General features: G+C 38.1%; 1 protein-coding gene across 3 annotated transcripts in view; it reads right to left on the reverse strand.

Moving 5' to 3' along the window:
• The window catches only part of PDE11A (phosphodiesterase 11A), a 326,658-nt gene that overhangs the window by 179,772 nt on the left and 126,982 nt on the right, over window positions 1–19,904 (reverse strand). For all 3 annotated transcript variants that reach the window (XM_019739326.3, XM_019739325.3, XM_074338486.2), the window contains exon 5: window positions 11,433–11,497. In XM_019739326.3, coding sequence (XP_019594885.2) covers window positions 11,433–11,497 — 65 coding nt within the window. The remainder of the gene's footprint in view (window positions 1–11,432; window positions 11,498–19,904) is intronic.

Genomic DNA, 19,904 nt, shown 5'->3' on the forward strand with positions numbered 1-19,904 from the left:
GAAAGAAATTAAAGAAAACCTAAAAAATAGAAAGACATCTTATCTACATGCATTGGCATATTAAGATTACAATACTCACCAAACTGAATGACATATTTAATGTAATTCCTATCAAAATCTCAGCTCCCATTTTCGTAGAGACTGAAAATCAGATACTAAAACTAATAATGGAAATACAAGAGATCCAGAATAGCTAAAGCAATTTTAAAAAGAACAAAGTTGAAACAAGAATATGTTGTAGCTTATTTCAAAGCTACAGTAATCAAGACAGTGTGGTATTGACATAAGGATAGACACATATATCAACAGAATAGAATTGAGAGTCCAGAAGTAAACTCTATGGTCAATTGATTTCACAAGGGTGACAAGAAAATTCAATGCGGAAAGAATAGTCCTTTCAAGCAATGATGCAAAGGCAACTGGATATATACATATAGAGGAGAAGCACTGACCCACTAAGGTACATCTAAGAATGACTCTAGTACAAGATTTGAGGAATGTGGCTAAAAGGCCCTGGTATGACTGAATGTGTCTGCTCTATAGCAAAAAGAGCATGGGGACATCATTTTTCCATGTGTCCCAGGATACCAAAATCAGGTGATGTAACACATTTCATTCACTTGTACTAAATGGTTGTAAAATAAACAAACCACTTCCCGAGCAAGGTGCCTAATTGGAAGTACAAAATGTAGTTCAATGAGAAAGTACTGGAATGCTTGGGTCACAACAAAGTAGTGAATCATGAAATCAGTTTTGTGGGGAGGACATTCTGTTTTTGAAAGAATAGAATAAATCTCAGAATATAAATACATAGTAAAGGTAAGTATAGTTTCATGAAACTTGTTTAGATATATGAGTGTGCATTTGTGTGTAAATTTATAGACATTGACTAGGTTTGGAGATAAAATGCATTATTTTGTTGTAGGTTGCAATAAAAAAGGGTTGAAAGTCATGAACTCAGGGATAAACAACAAAGTTGGCACAGTTAGGATTAATAGTAAAGATATTTGGCAACATTTTCCAAGCTAGGAGCAGAGTGTGTCTGATTCCCAAAAGCCTCATCGGGATTTCACACTTTGAGTGGTAACGTCCAAGCGAAGGTGAGTCATGTTCTACTTTCTGGGAGCATGAGCCCAGAATCACATTTATAATCTGAATAAGTGCTGGATATCACCAGGTACATCTCAAAGTTCTAAAATGTACAATATGATTGCAGGGTATAATCACAGTAAATAGTGAATAAACAAAATCCTCACTCGTTACACTTAGTCTCTCCAGTCTAACACTGTCTATTCCAAGTTTATTCCTGAATATATCATTGCTGCCTGGATAAGAACAAAGAGCATCTCTGGGAGTCTTGTTTACAGACTCTTGAACAAACAATAGAGCTCATCCTGTAGTTTTCTCTCATTATTGTCACATTTCAGGAAGTCAGTTCTCCTTTTAAAAAAGGCCAGATTTGGGCCATGGGTGCTAGAAGCCTAAAGGAAATAGTTACAGAGAAGTGAGCAATTGTAGCAAACCATTGCTGGAAGGAGTCATTTGTTTGTAAAACTAGATTTCACACAGAATTGTAAAGGAAAAGAAAAAAAATCAATAAGTTACTGAAATATAAGTCTCAGTATTCTGACCTAAATATGTAATGAAAAGAATCACAGGGCTGTCCAATCTTAAAATTGAAAGAAACCCTAAGGTCTCCTAAGTGCTTCTCAAAGCTGAGATATATATTCTCTCAGGCGTAAACATAGATGAACTAAGACGGAGAAAAGCCACAGGAAAAACAATGTGTGGAAGGGTGATATTATTTCACTGAATCCACAAGACCACTGATTGTAAGATGCACTGTTATTTTTGAACCACTAAAAAAAGAGAAAAAAAAATGCTGCTATGAGGCAATGTGTTCTTATCACTTAAATATTTCAATAGATCTTTTAGATAAGACATAAATTTTATCATATACTATTCTTGAAGAAAAATTTAAAGTATACAAGTGATTATAATGAAAGGAAAAATTGTAAGCGAAATAAATTGACTGAAAAACATTTCTAAAATTTCTTGCAATTCAGTGCCACTCATCCTAATCACTTTTCGATATAGAATCATCATGGATGTTCGCAGATATCCTCTGGGCCATCAGGATACTGAAGATGCAGCGTTTCTTAGAAGAGTACTCTGCTCTCATCTCCAGGACTCTCTTCCAAGCTGCCTGTCCTCCTACAAGTTTTGATGCTAACAATCTATTGAACTTAGTAGGCAGTGTCATTGCTTCCAATTTTTTTTTAGACAATGACCAAACTCATATTCCTTTCATCAAGTGGTACTTGGTTTGTTGACAGAGAGTTTAAGGGGTTGCTATTGTCCAGTCATGTCAACATCAATTCTTTAATTGTACAGATTCATGTCTAAAAACTGCGTCAAGACCTAACCTAACTTGGAAGGTTACGCAGGGCTCCTGGACAGCTCTTCCACATGCTGTACATCGCTCATTCATCAGCTCAGTTGTCACTCGTGTGTGCGTGCACACACATATACAGTAACATTATTGAGTTCAATCTCATTCTCATATGAGATTGGGTTCACACTCACACACTAATAATTGTATTAGTTTCCTATTTCTGCGTAAGAAACCACTACAAAATTAGCAGCGCAAAACAACAGCTGTTTATACTCTCACAATTCTGGAGATCAGAAGTTTGTCATGGCGTAGTTGGATTTACTGCTCAGGATCTCACAAAGCCAAAATCAAGGCATTGACAGAGCTGCATTCCCTTCAGGGCGCTCTGGGGAAGAATCAAGGTCATTCAGGTTGTTTGAAAAATTCAATTGCTTGTAGTTAAAACACTGAGGTCCTGGTTTCCTTGACACGTGGCACACTCTATCCTTAAGCCAGCATTATGTGTTGAATCCTGCTCCTGCTCTGAACCTCTCTGACTTCCCCCCTTCTGCCAGGTCTCTGACTTCCATTTTGTCTTCACCTGGGAGAAACCATCTTTAAGGTCTTGTGATTACATTGGGCCCACCTAGATAATCCAGACTAATTTCCCTATTTAACACCAATTAATTAATAACCTTAATTACATCTGCAAAGTCTCTTTGGCCATATAATGTAACATAGTCTAGACATGACAACAGAGGATGAAGATCACAGGGGCCAAAATTCGGTCTACATCATTTAGTGTGATTTTGTTGCTTAAGTTAAAGATAGTGGGAAATTTTAACCATTTCATATTATGCATGTCATCATCTTGGAATGCTACATTTTGAAATCTATGTTCTTGATGTCGAACATTTTAGCACCCTTGACATTGACAAGCATGTCAAAAGACATTGGGATTTTCTCAGCATTTTCTATTTGACTAAATTCATAGTTTCCTTTTTCCCCCCTCAGTTGGATCACTTGTCACTAGAAGTTAAGCAGATCCCAATACATTGCAAGTTTCTGACAAATTGACATTTCACTTTAGTAACAGTACTGCATCATGCATGAATTTGGTTACACCAGGCTCTTATTGTTTTTGAAATTTCTTTCATTTCCTGTGAGAGCTTTGGAAATTTTTCCTGTCTTTACCTGAATCTTTGCATGTTGTAGGTGATTTTTTTGTATATATTCATATATACACATATACATGAATATATACTATATATGTATTTATATGAATATATACTATATATGTATATATGTATATATATATATATATATATATATATATATATATATATATATATATATATGGCACAATTTCATCTACTTGTGAGTTTCTTTCTTGGTTGTTGCTTTGCAAGAACATACAGACATGTGGTCAGTTTTCCAACAATAAATATTTTTATCACTAATATCAAATTTATACTCCATCTCTTATTTCCACGTTTTTTGCAAAGCAATAACTTTACATTTCAATGCCGATCATAGTAAAATGTTGCTGAAGACGTTAAACAGCATCTAAACCCAATTCAGACCTTGGTCTTAAGAGACTGAGCCTTAGATGGCAAAGAGAATTTTCTCCCAGCATAATCTTTCAGGAAGGCAGGTAGTATTGCCAGAAGTATTGCTCTCAGACTGTAACATCTGTGAGATAAATAAGACAACATACATCTGACAGATACTAGACTTTCAATAGCAGTTAATTCTCTTTTCCTAATTAAATAAGAAATCACTATAATGTACAATAGTGGAGTCACAGAATCAGAGCTTCCTGGAACTTTGTTTCTGGAAAAGACATTTAGTAGACATCATCGGTTTTATCTTCCTCATTTAATAACTGAGTATATTAGTCTCCTAGGGCTGCTATTACAAATTACCACAAACTTGTTGGTTTACAACAGAAATTTATTCTCTCACAATTCTGGAGGCAGAAAACCAAAATCAAGGTATTGGCAGAGCCATACTCTCTCCAGAAGGGCTAGGGGAGAACTTTTTCTTGCCTTTTCCAGCTTCTGATGGCTCCTAGTGTTCCTGGGCTTGTAGATACCTCACTGCAATCTCTGCCTCTGTCTTCACCTGGTTTTCCCCTCTGTGATTCTCTATGTCCTCTCCTCGCCTTATGAGGATACCTGTTATTGGATTTGCTGCTCAGCCTATATCCAGCATGATTTCATCTCCAGATCCTTAATTAATTACATATGCAAGACTGTATCTCCAAATAAGGTCCCATTCTGAGGTTCCAGATGGACATACATTTTGAGGAGACACTGCCCAACCCAGTACATGGAGAATCAGGTTTTACTGAAATAATATTTAAAATAGAACAAATTTCTAATCTTAAATATGCCTATTTGAGTCTTAAAAGATCTTTAATTTTCTCTATCTGCATATTCTCAGAAGTAGCCTATAAAAACATGAATTTTTGGTTTTGCGAGGTAAAAGTCACTTCTGAGTGGCTGCACAGAGAAGGCTTGGGAATAGATCAGAGCTCCAGTAGCAACTGAAGACAGCAAGCAGAATATCACACAAAAGACAAAGCGGGTATTATAATTTAAAACTGAGCATAATTTACAGTTCATACAAATCCTTAGTTCTCCATCCCCGGGAATTTCCCACTGGCCATGTTTTTCCCACAACTTTCAGCCTCTACACATGTTTCTTGCCCCCATTGGTCCTTGAAGACTTTGTTTGCCTATTCTTATGCCTTCATTTTTTCCTGAAATCTCTTCTTAGACTACTTTTAAATTCAAACACCTATATAGTTTCCTATTTCTGCTATAACACATTACCATGAATTTAGTGACTTTAAATGGCATAAAATTGTTATCTTGTAACTGCAGAACCAGCTCAAAATGATCCTGTCCAGTTTAATGAGACACTGAGCTGTTTTTCAGAGACAACAGACCAAAACCAAGTCATGCAGCTGAAGCATGTGCCGTGGAGAGAACTTTGACATCCAGCTGCACCCAGAGCCAGTCTCGCCTCCTCCTCCCTGCCCCCCACCCACATGGAACCAAAGGACCAGGACATAACTGGAATTTGAACACCAGAACCCTTTCAGAAGCTAAGGGTCCATTGTCCAGCAAGATCCGCCGTAGACGCCTCTTCACCATAAATGGCCAAGTTCCAATGTCCTCCAATTAAAACTTTTCCCACCAGCAATTCCACAGATCTGTTCCCCGCTGCCCTTTAGAAAGCCTTATCCTAGTGCAATGAGCAGCATGGATTTCAGGCACCGGTAGGTCTCCCATTGTCTTGGTCCATGCCTTCTTGATCAATAAACATTTCTTTACTCCAAACTCTTGACATTTTGACTTTTGGCCTTTTGAAGCCTCAGACACATGGACTTTGGTTTCCTAACAGTCTTAACGTTCTGACAATTCTCCACGGGCAAATCCATTTCCTTGCCTTTTCCAGCCTGTGGAGGCTAACCATATTCCTTGGCTCATGGCCTTATTCCTCCACCTTCAAAGCCAGCACTGGCAGGTCTTTCTCAAACTGCATCCCTCTCCCCTCTGCTTATGTCATCACACCTCCGCAATTTATAAAGAGCCTTATAATTACATTGGACCATCGGATAATCCAGGATTAGCTCCCCATTTCAACATTCTTAATCAGGTCTGCAAAGTCCATTGTGCTGTGCAATGTTCCCAGGTTCCATGGATTAGGATACGGATATCTTGAGGTATGTATGTGTGTGTGTGGGGGGGATTTTCCCACTTACCATATATCCTCATCTTTTTAACCAGAACATTTTAGGTCTCCACCCTCCAGACTGACCTGCATGCTCAAAACCTCTTAAACAAAGGATATTGTTCTTGAGCTGTTCTGAGATTTATAGCTTTAGTTTCCCCCTTTCCTTTCCAACCAAAACAAATGAAAAAATATAGTGTAAACTTTAAGTTAAAAAAGATTGTTTCCCACTGAAATAAATTTTGTCCCCTCAACTCCTGTATTCCCAGAAGGCTGACATGGTTACAGAGCTTGGGTTTTAAATAACAACATTCCCACTACATTCCATTTAATGATTATGTGAAAAATTCCTTTAGTCAAGTGTTACCATCTAAAAATTATACACATTTGGCTTTTTTTTCACCATAAGTAGAAAATCTGAGAAAGTACAATTTCTGAAGTATCCATATTTGTACTTGGAGCTACAGCAACAGATTCTGGTCAAATATATTTTAAACTAAATAGAATTTTCTAACTATTAAGACATCCATAAATGTTCTTTTCCGTTTCTAAATATATACGATTATTCAAACTACCTTCTAAGTATATACGATTATTCAAAATATATATGATTATAAAAGAAAGTTTATTCAGGCTGATTCACCAAATATTCTTAAATTAGGCTTCTTAGGAAAAGGTCCTAAAAGAGGTGGAGAGTCAAATGGATCACATTAAATCTTAATTTTTTTTAAAAAGCCAGTATTGACAACCTAAGATGATTATAAATAATCAAGGCATTAACAGTATTATATTTGGAAAAAGAGAGGTACATGTCTCTTTCTAATCTGTTTTGATTCTGGAAAAAAATGAAAAATCATGTTCCATTCTGGGAAACGCCACTTTAAGAAGTACTCTGGCAAGCTGGGGCACATCGGGGGAGACTAAAAAGGGTGGTGAAGAGTCTGGGTACCATGAAATATGAAAACAGTCTAAGAATAGCAGTTGCTGACCCGGGAAAGGTAAGAAGAGTGGCTCTGTGGCAGTCTTCCAGTACTGAACCATGGCCATGCCGTGAGGCAGTAGATTTCAGTTTGCCATTCCTCGTCCTTCTTCCACACTACCGCCCAGATGATTTTTCAATACACAGATCTCAATATGTCACTACCTGTCATTACTCCCCAATAAGCAAGCAGACATGTAGCCAGTCTCCAGGCCAATAAAGAGTATGAGCATCTCAGAAGGGGTACCTTGCCCCAATCAGATGGCATTCTGGGCAGCTGGATGCCCTCAGGAAGAGTTAAGGGCAATCACCATCATTATGATGACACTTGTGACAACAACTCACAGCCCTCATTACAGTTCCTGAAACACGCCATGTTCACTCTCTCACCTCTATGCCTCTGTTTACGATGTTTCGTTTCCCCAGGAGGTAGTCCATAACTTCCCATCATCGTATAGGACCTAACTGAAACTTTACCACCTCTGAAAACTTTCCCAAAGGATTACCTTCCATTTCTCCTCAGATGAGTTAATAAGTGTCCCTGCCCCCAGTCGATACAATCCCACACAGCACAAACCTTTTATAGCAAGTATTGAATTGCTTTGCAGTCATTGATTTACTTGATAGCAGGACGTATGAGCCTAACCTGAGACACATCTATACAGGAGGCGGCATTTATTTGCATGAATTGATGTGCATGGAGGGGAAGGGATTGTGAGGAGGAGATTTTGAATATCTCAGCCTGGTAGCTACAATGGAAGAAAGTTGGGGAACTCAAGAGAAAACTGAGTGGCTGGCTCTCAGTCTGGGGTCTGGTTCCTAAGCCTGGCTTCATGGACTAAATCTGAGTCCTATGGAGAAGGTAAGGCTGCCGACAAAAACTTGAGGAGCTAAAAGGCTTGTGAAAAATGAGGAACATGCAGGCCTGTGTAGTGGCCAGGCCACAATCAATAATACCTGGTAGGAAAAGTGAGCTTTCTTCCTGCTTCTGCACAAATTACCCAGGCTTGCTCAGGTTTGGAAAGGGCATCAGTGCACCTGAGAGAGTGTGTGGGGGTGTGGAGAGCTGGTGCACAGCACTGGTGAGGAGTCCAGTTACGCCCACAGGAATTCTGAAATGGCCCAGGAAGCCCATGTCCAGAAGATGCTGCTCTGCCACGTCTAGAGGAGGAGGATTTAGGGGTGAGCACTTGGGAGAAATGATGAGTTAGCAATAAAATGGGTTGGGGTTTTTGTTGTTGTTTGTTTTTTGTTTTTAAATCTTGGGGGTTCTCAGAACTACTTAAATAGTGGCTTTTGCAACAGGCCGTGGGTCTTACACTACAAGGGAAAAATGACCAAGCTGCAAAGTATAAATTAGCACTGTTAATTGGACTCTATTTATAGCCATGTTCTGGAGGCCTGGTGAAATCTGGTTATGGTTATATTCTTAACTTACTCCTACTGCTGGCCTTGAGATCCTTGAGGGCTGAGACTATTGATTTTTAATAAAATCTCTGTAGCCCAGTTACCTATTAGAGAACCCAGCAGAGTAGGCACTGCATATATGGCTATTGAATGAAGAAATAAAGTTAATCAAAGAATATCTGCAACAAACAAATTTAGAACAAATGGGTGGAAGTTATAGGAATATATTCAAAGGCCTTTCTAACACAGCTTTCTAACAATTGGAGCTCCTATCAGTGGAAGTAGCCCTTCATAACAGGGAAAATCTTATCACTGGAGGAGTTGTCAAGGGCATCACAGAAGAGGAACACACCTCATGGAGTAAGAGGGATCATATCATTTCCAATTCTCAAATTGCTTGGTATGAATTACACGGAGACCAAGAGGAGACTGGCCATGACAAAGAAGTTAGCCACGTAAAACAATAAGCAGAAATGATGAGTCAGCAACAAAATCGGTATTTAAAAAAGTCTTCAAGAACTGTCTGTAAAAATCAGCAAGCCTTCAACCAGAGTTCATCAGAACTCAAATAGAACCTGAAGCATTTTTGCACAAAGCCATAGACATTATCTTCAAAAGCGATCCTATTATACCTATGAGTGATGTCCAGAGGACGAAGCTATCTGATGGACATTGTCTATAGTGAAGATATGACGTGATGAAAGGTTACAGGAAAGAACTTTACTAGGTGTTGAGAGCAGGCTGTGATTTGTAGACTCATAGCTTGTTTCAATGTCTCGTCCATGGCCACTGGTGAAGGTAAATGCTAGAGCCACTTGTCTTTGTTCCTTTAACTTGCCATCAATGATGGAAGGACCCCACGTCTACAAGAGGAAAATTACTAGACAATGCAGGAAAGGCTCTTCTGAGATAAATGAACACATTACATTAATTTAAATGCCATAAATAGAATGATGAAGAGGACTATCTCATAGTGTCAAAGTTCAAAGGCACTTTTCAAATGTCTCTTTAAAAAAAATCTGACCTTTCTTTCTTTATTATCAGAGGGTTTGCCAAGGGCAGTCTGGGCCTTGGGCCATTTCATTTTGACATGGAAGTCCTTTCAGCATTAAAAATAATCAAAAGGCCAGAAATATTTAACTCTGCAGTGACCATGAATACACATTCAGCAGTATAGAAAAGAACAATATCAAAGTAATAGGATTTCAAAGGTTGTGTTTTAATAATGCCATAAAGCTTTTCCCCATCGTACGTGAGACAGGCAACTTATATGAGGCCAGGACGAGCTGAAGGAGCAAGCACAAATGGATATTTTTTTCTAATGTATTTCGTGTAATTTTTCATAAAATTTTTAGGAAAATTGCTGAGTACATCACTAGTAATCTTCTATGTCTAAATATCTTTTTAAAGTATAGATTAGCTAACATTAGATATAGACATGGACATAAATACATTTGCATAAAAACAAAAACCTCTTACAAAGGTCTCTTTTTTCCTATTTTAAGGTATAATTTACAGACAGTAAAATTTACCCTTTTAAATGTACAGTTCTGCAAGTTTGACAAATGCAGTTGTACAACCACTACCACAAACAAAATACAGAATAGTTTCATCACAACCCAAAATTCCCCTGTACCGTTTTGGACTAAACCTCTCTCTCCATTTCCATAGTCTAACACCTGCTGATCTGCTTTCTGTTGTTATATTTTGCCTTTTCAAGACTGTTCTATAAAAGGAATTATACAGTATGCAACCTCTTTTAAGCTTCATGCACTTGGTAACTAAACAAAGTGTCATGTTAATTTACTGATTTCTATTTTTTGGCAATGATATACATAATCAAATTACCCTTGAATACTACATCTTGAAACAGGTATTACCCAGGGAGCCTTTTGAATACATAGATCTCTAGGACTTCACTTTTAACGTATCGAATCAAAATCTCTCAGTATGGGTCCTGAGAATTCAGTTTTTACCAAGTTCTCTAAGCTTGATTCTGATTGAACAGCCAGATTTGGGAAATATTAACCCAATAGATATTCACTCTATGAGATCAACTACCAGATTGTAAATTATGTGTGAGGATGGGATCAAAGTTCAGAGACTGGGAAAGGAGTCTTATCTAAGTGATCTTGTCCTTGTATATGGCCACCACTTACCGGCTGCAGGGCCTTGGACAAGTCAATTACACTCACTGAATCTTGGTTTTATCTTCTATTATGCAGGCGTGCGATGCCTACTTCATAGGGTTCTTCTGGGGATTAAATGCACATAGAACCTGGCACACTTAGCACTCAGTGAACAGAAGCTGTTCATCTTGCTAGCACTGGTATCAGCATCATAATAGCCATCATCCCCAGGCTGCCCTGAGCACTTTACTTGTCGTTCTCCATATTTCCGCATTTTGGTCAATTTCACTATTTTTAGCCTTTCCTCTAGATATGGCCAAAGTAAAGAGAATCCATTTTTATAGAAGCCTATTTATTCAGAGCAGTGCAAAGCTAACAGAAATTCACCGATTGTTCCCAACCCTCACTTTTACCCTGTTATAGTCTTCAAGTTACCAATGGGGACAAAAATGAATTACTGGACTCTCACTCTTTTTCCCAAGAGGATGTTAATGGTCAACTATAAGTAAACAAAACAGAGGAAGAGAAATGAAGGGCCAGAATAAAGCAGAAAATTAAGCTGTCTACATAGGTAGCAAATATCTAAAAATTGACTTTATTCATTAGCAGTGTTAGATGAATATACGTATATTTTTAAATTACAGTTTTTACTTAAGCCCTGAAATACAGAAGCGTGATGATATTTGGCTGCACTTGCTGGTCTAAAGACAGAACAACTATCCTCAAAGAACACATGCGCCGCCGCCAACACAGAGGACTGGAGACAGGACCGAAAGACAAACCTGAGACTCACAAGCCCCACCTGTTCTCAGCATCGGCACTGCACTTTGGGGACATCAATTCAAAGGATTTGGTGAACTTCACCACCTGCCGCACAAAAAAGATAAGAATCCACATCAGTTAAGGCTTTCTCACAGCTTAAAACAACGCAATCCACAATTTTCATCTTTATAATGGCTATTACAATACTTGGAGATTAAAGAGGGATTTTAAGTGAAGAAATCCCAAGGGACAAAAGAAGAGCATTCTATCCTACATTTTGCATCTTTTCCTGCATAGCACACATTGCCAACGTTTTATTACATCTTACTAAATACCTATATATTTTTACCGTGAGGTGTGTACTAGCCTGTGGTGGTCAGGCAAAGGGGCCTCTCATTTGAATACAATATTTGTTTTTACTGTCCTTTGAACAAACCCAGTCTCCATCCATGGAGACAAACCACCCTTCAGAAAGGATGAGCTCCATTAATCCCAGGCTCCTGACGTTACCTTCCCTGGCTGGCTTATCATTGTTCTCTAGTGAATGTTTTGTTGCCACAGACTAAAGAAGAGGAGGCCGTCTTTTTCAAAGATCACCCCCAGTGTGGATACTTCCTCCCTCACCTGTCCAGTGAAACCAGCATACCAAGTGCAAAAGCCTGATCAAGACTTATTATGTTGAAATTTATGGGCACAGAAAATGTAAAAGTAGTTATTTATAGTATTAGCTACTATTGAGTTCTTACTATAAACCAGGCAGGCCCTACATCAGAAGTTTCTCGGACAATTCAATTTACTTATTACAATTCTGCAAATTAGGGATTTTTATCCTTAGTACAAAAAAATGAGAAAATTAATCCATAATTTTTAAGTAAATTACTCAGTTTCACACAAATAAATGGGGCAACTGGGATTAAAGTAAGTCTGCATGATTCTAGAACACCAGCTCTTTCAGCAACACTAGAAATGTTGGGTAGGAAAGACATCATTTATGGCCCTCTTTTGACAAGATTTGCTACCTGACAGAAAAACGAGTTCCTTATACTGAAAGGAGTCATCTGAATGTCACTGGATGCTTCCAAAGTTGACATTTAGATTTGCCTTAGCCGGATGCAGTCATGCTTCAAAAGCCTTTTAAATTAACCACTTACAAGGAATTGATGGGCACCACAGAAAATGATTTGGAAATAGATTAAACATTAAAACAGCTTTATCAGTGAGGTAATGAACCCAAACTAAGAAAATGAAACATTAGGAAAAAGATAAAAGCAAAGCCCATCACAAAGGAAAGTGTGTGTGACTAGCTGAATGCAGGGTAGTGACAATAGCTCAGCTGCACGGAAATACTCTTGACAACTATAAAACATATTTCATTTCATATTCTAATATGCACTAAGCCTCAACTCATTGTGGCAAATTTTATGTTCCGAAGATGGCCACAACAATATCTCCTGCCCCACATCCTTCTCTACAATATGGCCCTGTCACCCTCCTACCAGGTGGTAGGTGTATGTTCTCTCCCCTTGAATCTAGGTGGGCTTCTGACCACTGTGACCAATAGGGTAGATGGAAGAGATGCTATGTGCCTTTCGAGGTGGTCATAAAAGGCAGCACAGCTTGCCTCATCTGCTAGAACAGCTGTGCCTGGAGCCTTGAGCCACCATGTAAGAAGTCCAACTACCCTGGGGACATTATGTTGAAAGGGAGCCAAACCATAAAGACAGGCCACATGTAGATGCTCTGCTCAGTAGCTCCAATTTTTAAGCTATCCCACCCCGGGCACCAGACTATGAGGAAACAAACCTTCAGGTGATTCTGACTCCCAACCATTATGTCTCCCTGATCGCCATGTTTTTCCAACTGTGGCCCCAGATATCCTGGAAAGACGTAAGCCATCCTTTCTGTACCCTCTCCAAATTACTGCTCTATAGGATCTGTGAGCATATCCGGTTGGTGTAAGCCTCCAAGTTTTAAGTTTATTTTTTACACAGCAAAAGTAACTGGAACACTTATCTTGAGGACTTAACCAGAAATCAATCACTTAGAAATTTTGAACCAGCTGCAATATTCTTAGGTTTCACCAAATAAGAAATCCCTCAAACTATACTCTAAATAATTCTTAAAATGACAACAATAACAGGATAAAAAGTAGTAGGATTTTTTCTATGTTTACAGAATGGGAAATTGTTACAGATTTTAAGAGGGAGTTTGTCTTATATCTCCACTTTGATCTCTCATCATTTGTGATTTTTTTTCCATTATTTTGTTAGATGACAGTAAATTCTTCTCTTATTTTTATTGTCTGTTAAGCTGTTGCTATGGACTGAATGAATTCGTATGTTGAAACCCTAAATCCCAAGGTGAAGGCGTTTCAAGACAGGGCTTCTGGGAGCTTTAGGTTGTGAATGTGAAGCTTCATAAAGAGATTCATACTTCTATAAGAAGAAATGGAAAGAACTTGCTTCTTCTCCTTCTCTTCTCTGCTATGTAAGGACACGTGAGCAGATGGCCATCTGCAAACCAGGAAGAGTCCTCTCACCAGACACTAGACATGCCAGTGTCTTCATCTTGGACTTCTTAGCCTCCAGAATTATGAGAAATACATGTTTGTTGTTTTAGCACCCAGTCTATGATAATTTGTTATAGCACTCTGAGTTGACAACTGTATCCTACCAGTTTACCGCACATCTGTAGGAGGCATTTTGCACACATTATGACTAACCCTTTGCATATGTATCAATGCTTACAACATCCCAGCAAGGTATGTATTATTACCTCTATTTTGTTAAAAGAAAATTAAGGCTTAGAGGCGTTAAGTGGTTTCCTGAAAACTATACAATCAATATATTACAGAATTGGGATTTGAACCATGTGGGTCTGATTCCACAGCCCCCAGTTTCCCCACTACTCACTGCTTTCAGAAGCATGAGCAAGTGGTATTGCAACAGAAAATTATTTGGACATAACTCCTTCAAAGCCAGAATAGTTAGATAAACTCTGCCATTACTTATTAGTTCTACAAATATTTATTGAGTACCTACTATATGCCTGAATTTTAATAAACATAGGCTAAAAGTAACTTGAAGCAAAACACTTGACATGATATAAAACTAAACAAGCTATTATTGTTTCTGCATTTAGAAATCAAGGATAAATGTTATAATTTCCTGACCTGATAGATGAGATTAGACTCTCCCATATTACTGAGAATACTTCATTTGGCTTACTTTGTACTATTTATTTGAATACTTTACAACTCTGAAAGTATAGATGTTAATTTCTGAAAAAGCGATAGCAGGGAATATTGGGTTGTAAATGGGGGGAGGGGGGAGTACGTTCCCTTTGTGAGGTCTTTAAGGATCCCTCTAACATGGCCACAGGAATTACACTCAAAAAGGCATGTGGAATTGAAAGATTTATTACACTCACAGGTCCTAGAGAGGGAGCATGGCATGCCCAGAGAGGCACACAATCACCCACAGCCCAAAGTTTGGTCATTGCAGGCAGGAAAAGAGCAAAGCAAGGACCCATAGGTTAGTGCCTTCTTTGAGGGTGATGGGAATGGTAGCTTGTGGTACTCAGGGAGCATTATTGTGGGGTGATTTGAATGTAACTGGATTAAAGGGAAAAAAGAGAAGGGGTAAAATAAGGAAGTCATCATGAGGCTTAGCACTTGAACACACATGTTTGGGGGTGGGTACCCAGAAACGGGTAATAATTAGGTAAAAGTTCAAAACAAGCAGGGTGATTGCCTGCACTTGGAGCCACTGAGGCCACAAGAGGCTGTTCTTGGAGCCTGACATTACACAAATTCCATTACACAAATGATTTCTGTCCTGTAACAATGCAAATGGATTTTTATCTAAGTATAAATGCAAATGATTTCTGTTTAGTAGAAAAGATACTTTTGTTGTCCTGGATGATAATAACCATTTTAAAAATCTAACCCAGCAATCTTTTGCCAGCATTTTTTTCAGTGCCTGTTTTAGGGCTAACTTTACCGCCTGGCTGGCTTCTCTCTTTAATGAGTTAAATAAATCTATGATATATGCTAGTTTTAGATTTGTGCAACGGTTAGGGTTTTAACTTTTGGAAAACTGTTTTTTGACACAACAAATATGTACCGAGTGTCTATATGTGTCAAATAGTGCAATAGGCACTGGGGCTACATATGTGAAAGTAAAAGAAAAAGAACAACAGCAACCTGCATGCATGGAGCTTATAACAGGGAGCTTAATTTGTCCTGGCTTCTCAAAAGTAATGCTCCCTGGAATAATACATGAACTGCTTTTTCACACCTTAAGAAAACAAACGTCGGACATGTCCAGAGATGAAAAGAGAATAAATATCTTTTAAAAATATGTAATTTTTTTTTAAAGTTGCTGAGGGATTGTGGCTTTCAAGAAGAAAGGAAGTGGACCAGAGAATCCTGGAAGTTTAAAGCCATAAAGCTTACAGCTCTAGAATCATAAAAAAAATGGATAGATAAACAAGTACTTCTTGATGAAATGTCAGAATGTTTGAACTCTTGAAATATAAAAGCACTTTAAAAACTACCAAAAGGAAGAAACACTTTTTTTTAAACTGCTAGAACTTTTACTCGCTGTACTCGCTGTGTCCCCCAGTAAAACAGCTCATGGTGTTCTGATCAAAGTCAGACACTGGATTGATTCATGAACCATGGTGTCGACCTTGTGTGTAATAAAGAACTAACTTTACCCAAAGAGAGGTCTTGGCCTTCGCCCTTGGCTTCTAAGAGGTAACCTCTAAGCTCTTGGAGTGTCCAGCCTTGATGAAAGTGTCTTTGTTTACCCAGGTGCCTTGGGTCAGCCAGATATTAAAAATGTAATTTAGAGCGGGGGCTTGGAGCCACCCCAACAGTGTGATTTAGGGTCGGGGCTTTGGGTCACATGGTATCAGTTAACCTCTGGAGGAGATGGAAATAAGGTCAACTATGTGGGTGGCCAACCAGGTTGTGGTGCTCCTTCCTGTTTGGAAACACTTCGTGCACATTGTCACCCTTTATTGCTGGGGAAAATTAATGTTATCCATGACCCCATGGAGCGAGGACAACTGGAAGCTCCACCTTTGGAACCCTTCCAGGGTCTGCCCTGCATCTCAACCTTGGCTGATTTTAATCTGAATCCTTTTCTATAATAAACCGTAACCATGAGTATAACAGCTTTCAGTGAATTCTGAGAGCCCTTGTAGCCAATTATTGATGTTGAGGGTGGTCTTGGGAACCCCCAAATTTGTAATTGGTGGAGGAGCGAGGGCAGTATTACAGACTATGTTCCCTAACTTTGCACCTTGGGTAGTAATTCTTAGATTTCTGTGTCTTTAAAAGAAAACTGAGGCTAATACTAATGTTGACTGGTCTATGGTTAAATATTGATTTTCCAGTGGGTATCAAGTACTAGATAGTATAGACAAATACCAAAGAAATAGTAAATAAGGTCTCTAGACTTTAAATAATGAAAATTTTAAAGGGGAAAATTTTAAATGTAAGGGTCAGGAAAGTTTCTTGGTCAGTTGATTTGATTCTGTTTACTAAACCAAAGGAATTATAATTATTAAATTTTTTATTCTACTGTGGTTTTTGGAAAAATCAGAGCAAAACTTTATGTTCAAAGTTTTATATATTTGTAGCATGATTTGTTTTGAGTTTGTTGATTTGGTTTGCTTTTGCTTACAACATGTACTTTCTCTTTTTCCCTTTTTATTTGAAATTTTGCCTTTCATTCTGTTATGTGGCTGGGTCATAAAAAGCATTCAGAAAATATTTGTTCATTATAAATTCTTGTATTTTTTGCTGAAGTGTGCCTTAAATTCTTTTGGTAACTAATTGAGTAAAAGTATAAACAAAGAGGAAATGAAATACTTACTGGAAAAAATGTATAAATGTGTATAAAAATACTTTTACACATGAATAATATAAAGTCTCTTATGTAAAACTAATTACAGTTTAACAAAGCTATTAAGGGGCATTAAGTTGTGAAAAAGACTATTTTTCAGACGTATGGAAAGGGGATTTGGAATGGTGGGTAAGAGAAATACAACATTTAAGGGCCTACAGCTGAGAGCAAACAATATAGGAATAAAAGAGAAGCAGGCTTGAGTTCCATCCAGAGAGTGGTAAAATATAAGCAGAGCAATGAGACTGTAAGGACAAACTTACTATTGACTTTAAGCCAGATAAGATCAGGAAGTGGCAAAATATCAGCCTTGGTTCCATAAGGTGTATGAATTTAGTATGGTTCCAAGCCATCTGACTATGAGGGGCTTCAAATCCATTCTCAAATGGATCGAAGATTGTTACAGAAATCCTAGTCTAAACCATATACCCAGGAAGCCAGGGTGCTGGTGGAAACCTCTTACAGATTCTCTGAATTTAGGGCAATCTGAGAGTAGGCTCACAATCAAATCAATACTCAAATTCACCAGAACATTGGGGCATGAAGGCAACATATACATGGGTCTTGGTCTATGCTGAGAACAGCAAGATGACCTGCAGAAAAGTAATACCATTCTAGAGATACCGATTGATCTGTCTGCCTCCCATTCCTTTAGAACAGGGGAGGGCAAAGGACAGTCTGTGAGCCAAGTCTGGCTTTAAGGAGGCCGCAGCTCACAGTGGCCCATGTGGGGATCAAACTGGCAAACTTGGAGCTGCCAGCACCACGCTCTAACTAACTGAGCTAATCGGCCACCCCCCACCATCTGTTTTTAATAAATAAAGTTTATTTTAACAGACCAACTCGTTAATTTAAACATTGTCTATTGCCTCTTTCCGCTATAACAATAGAGTTGAGTAGTTACAACAGAGACCATATAGGCCACAAAGCCTAAAATGTTTATTAGCTGGCCCTTTAGAGAAAGAGTTTGCTGACTCCTGGCCTACCGCTATCTCTGGGCCAGGTCAACTACTCATTTTCTGCTAAACTGTTAATGGCTGAAGATAGATTAATGCATTAATATTCCCAAGTAATTTATCTATAATGCAGAAAGGGGATTCCTGGAGTCAGAGTTTCTCATCTGAAACAATACCATGATGACAGAAATGTTAGGCATAAAGGCAAGTGGTGAAGGCTATAGTTGAGGACCTGTATATGTCCCAGTTGGCATGGGACCATCCCACTTTAATTAAGCCTATTGTCCTGGGACAATGATTAAAAGTGCCCCCTTTCACTCTCAAAAGTGTCTTTGTTTGAAAAGCAAACCTCGAGGAAGGCATGCCTCAAACAATTTATACTTTTTAAAGGAAATTATTGAAAATATAATGCAGATAGAAAATTATTTATAGTCAGACACCTAGGTTAAAAAACAAAACAGCAAAACCAGTTCAACTATTTTGATATAATTTAATGGGCTATATAGTGTCACTGTGGAGATTACGACTAATAAAAACAGACAAAGCATAAATAAAGAATAAAATTCATGCTTTATTCTTGACTTGTAAGAACTGGATGGTTCTTAGTTTAGTTAATTTTCAAAAATTTGTTCTCTAAATCTAATTCTGATTTTATTATAGATGTACTGAATGAACAATAGAGTAAATAAATAAATACATACACTAAGCAAAAAGAGAATCTCAACAAAAGAAATATCAGAAGTGGTTTATAGGTCAATGAAACTGAACAAATGGTTCTGAGCATCTCTGGCTGTTGATCAACCCTGGTTATTGCACCCTGGGGAAGGCAGTACACATGCCACAGTGAAGTAAACAAAATACCCCCAAGCGTCTCTGCCTGTACTTTGGAAAAGCTCCATGGACAGAAGTCTTTTTGATTTGGATATTTATCAAGCACTGGTTGGTCTGGTTTATCTCTCTTTTTCTTTCCTTCTTTTCTTTTTTTTCTTTTTTTTTTTTTGAGTTTAAAAACAACTTAGAAAACAAAAACTATGCTCAAATAGATTTTTCTGCCACCAAAAAGAAAACAGAAATTATCTACTGAGTAATCATCCTTTTTTTTCATGAGAGTTTATTTTAATCGCCATTTTTTCCATAAGAAGACTACTCTGTAGAACAAAAGGATAAATTAAATGATCATCCACTACCCTCTTTCTTGATAAATTTCATATTTATGCTGATGAGTAATTCACTCTAATTTTTTATTCACTCCATCAACATTTATCAAATACTTAGTGTGTAAGGTAGGTACGTGGTAGGCTCTGGAAATACCAAGGAGCATAAATCAAGTCCTGTCCTTGAGGAACTCACAACATAGTACAGAGGGAGAAACAGTTCACAGATGTATAATTTTAGCACAGTACATATTTAAAATGCTACAAGCTCACAGAGGAGCGTGTTGAAGGAAGGTTCATGTGAACTATGTCCTAAAGGGTGAGCAGGAGTGTTCTTGGCCAAGAAGTGAGGAACGATTTCCAGACTGAGAGATTAAATCAGAAAACAGAACACTCGGAAGAGCTTAACTGCACCTAATTCAATAAAAGAACTAATTACAGAAGTATAGACACGATTAAAATGAAGCTAATAAGGAGTGATGAGGCC

The sequence above is a fragment of the Rhinolophus sinicus genome, chromosome 17 (genome assembly GCF_057876585.1).
Source record: "Rhinolophus sinicus isolate RSI-liver-muscle chromosome 17, RSI-T2T, whole genome shotgun sequence".
In the NCBI taxonomy this organism is placed as follows: domain Eukaryota; kingdom Metazoa; phylum Chordata; class Mammalia; order Chiroptera; family Rhinolophidae; genus Rhinolophus; species Rhinolophus sinicus.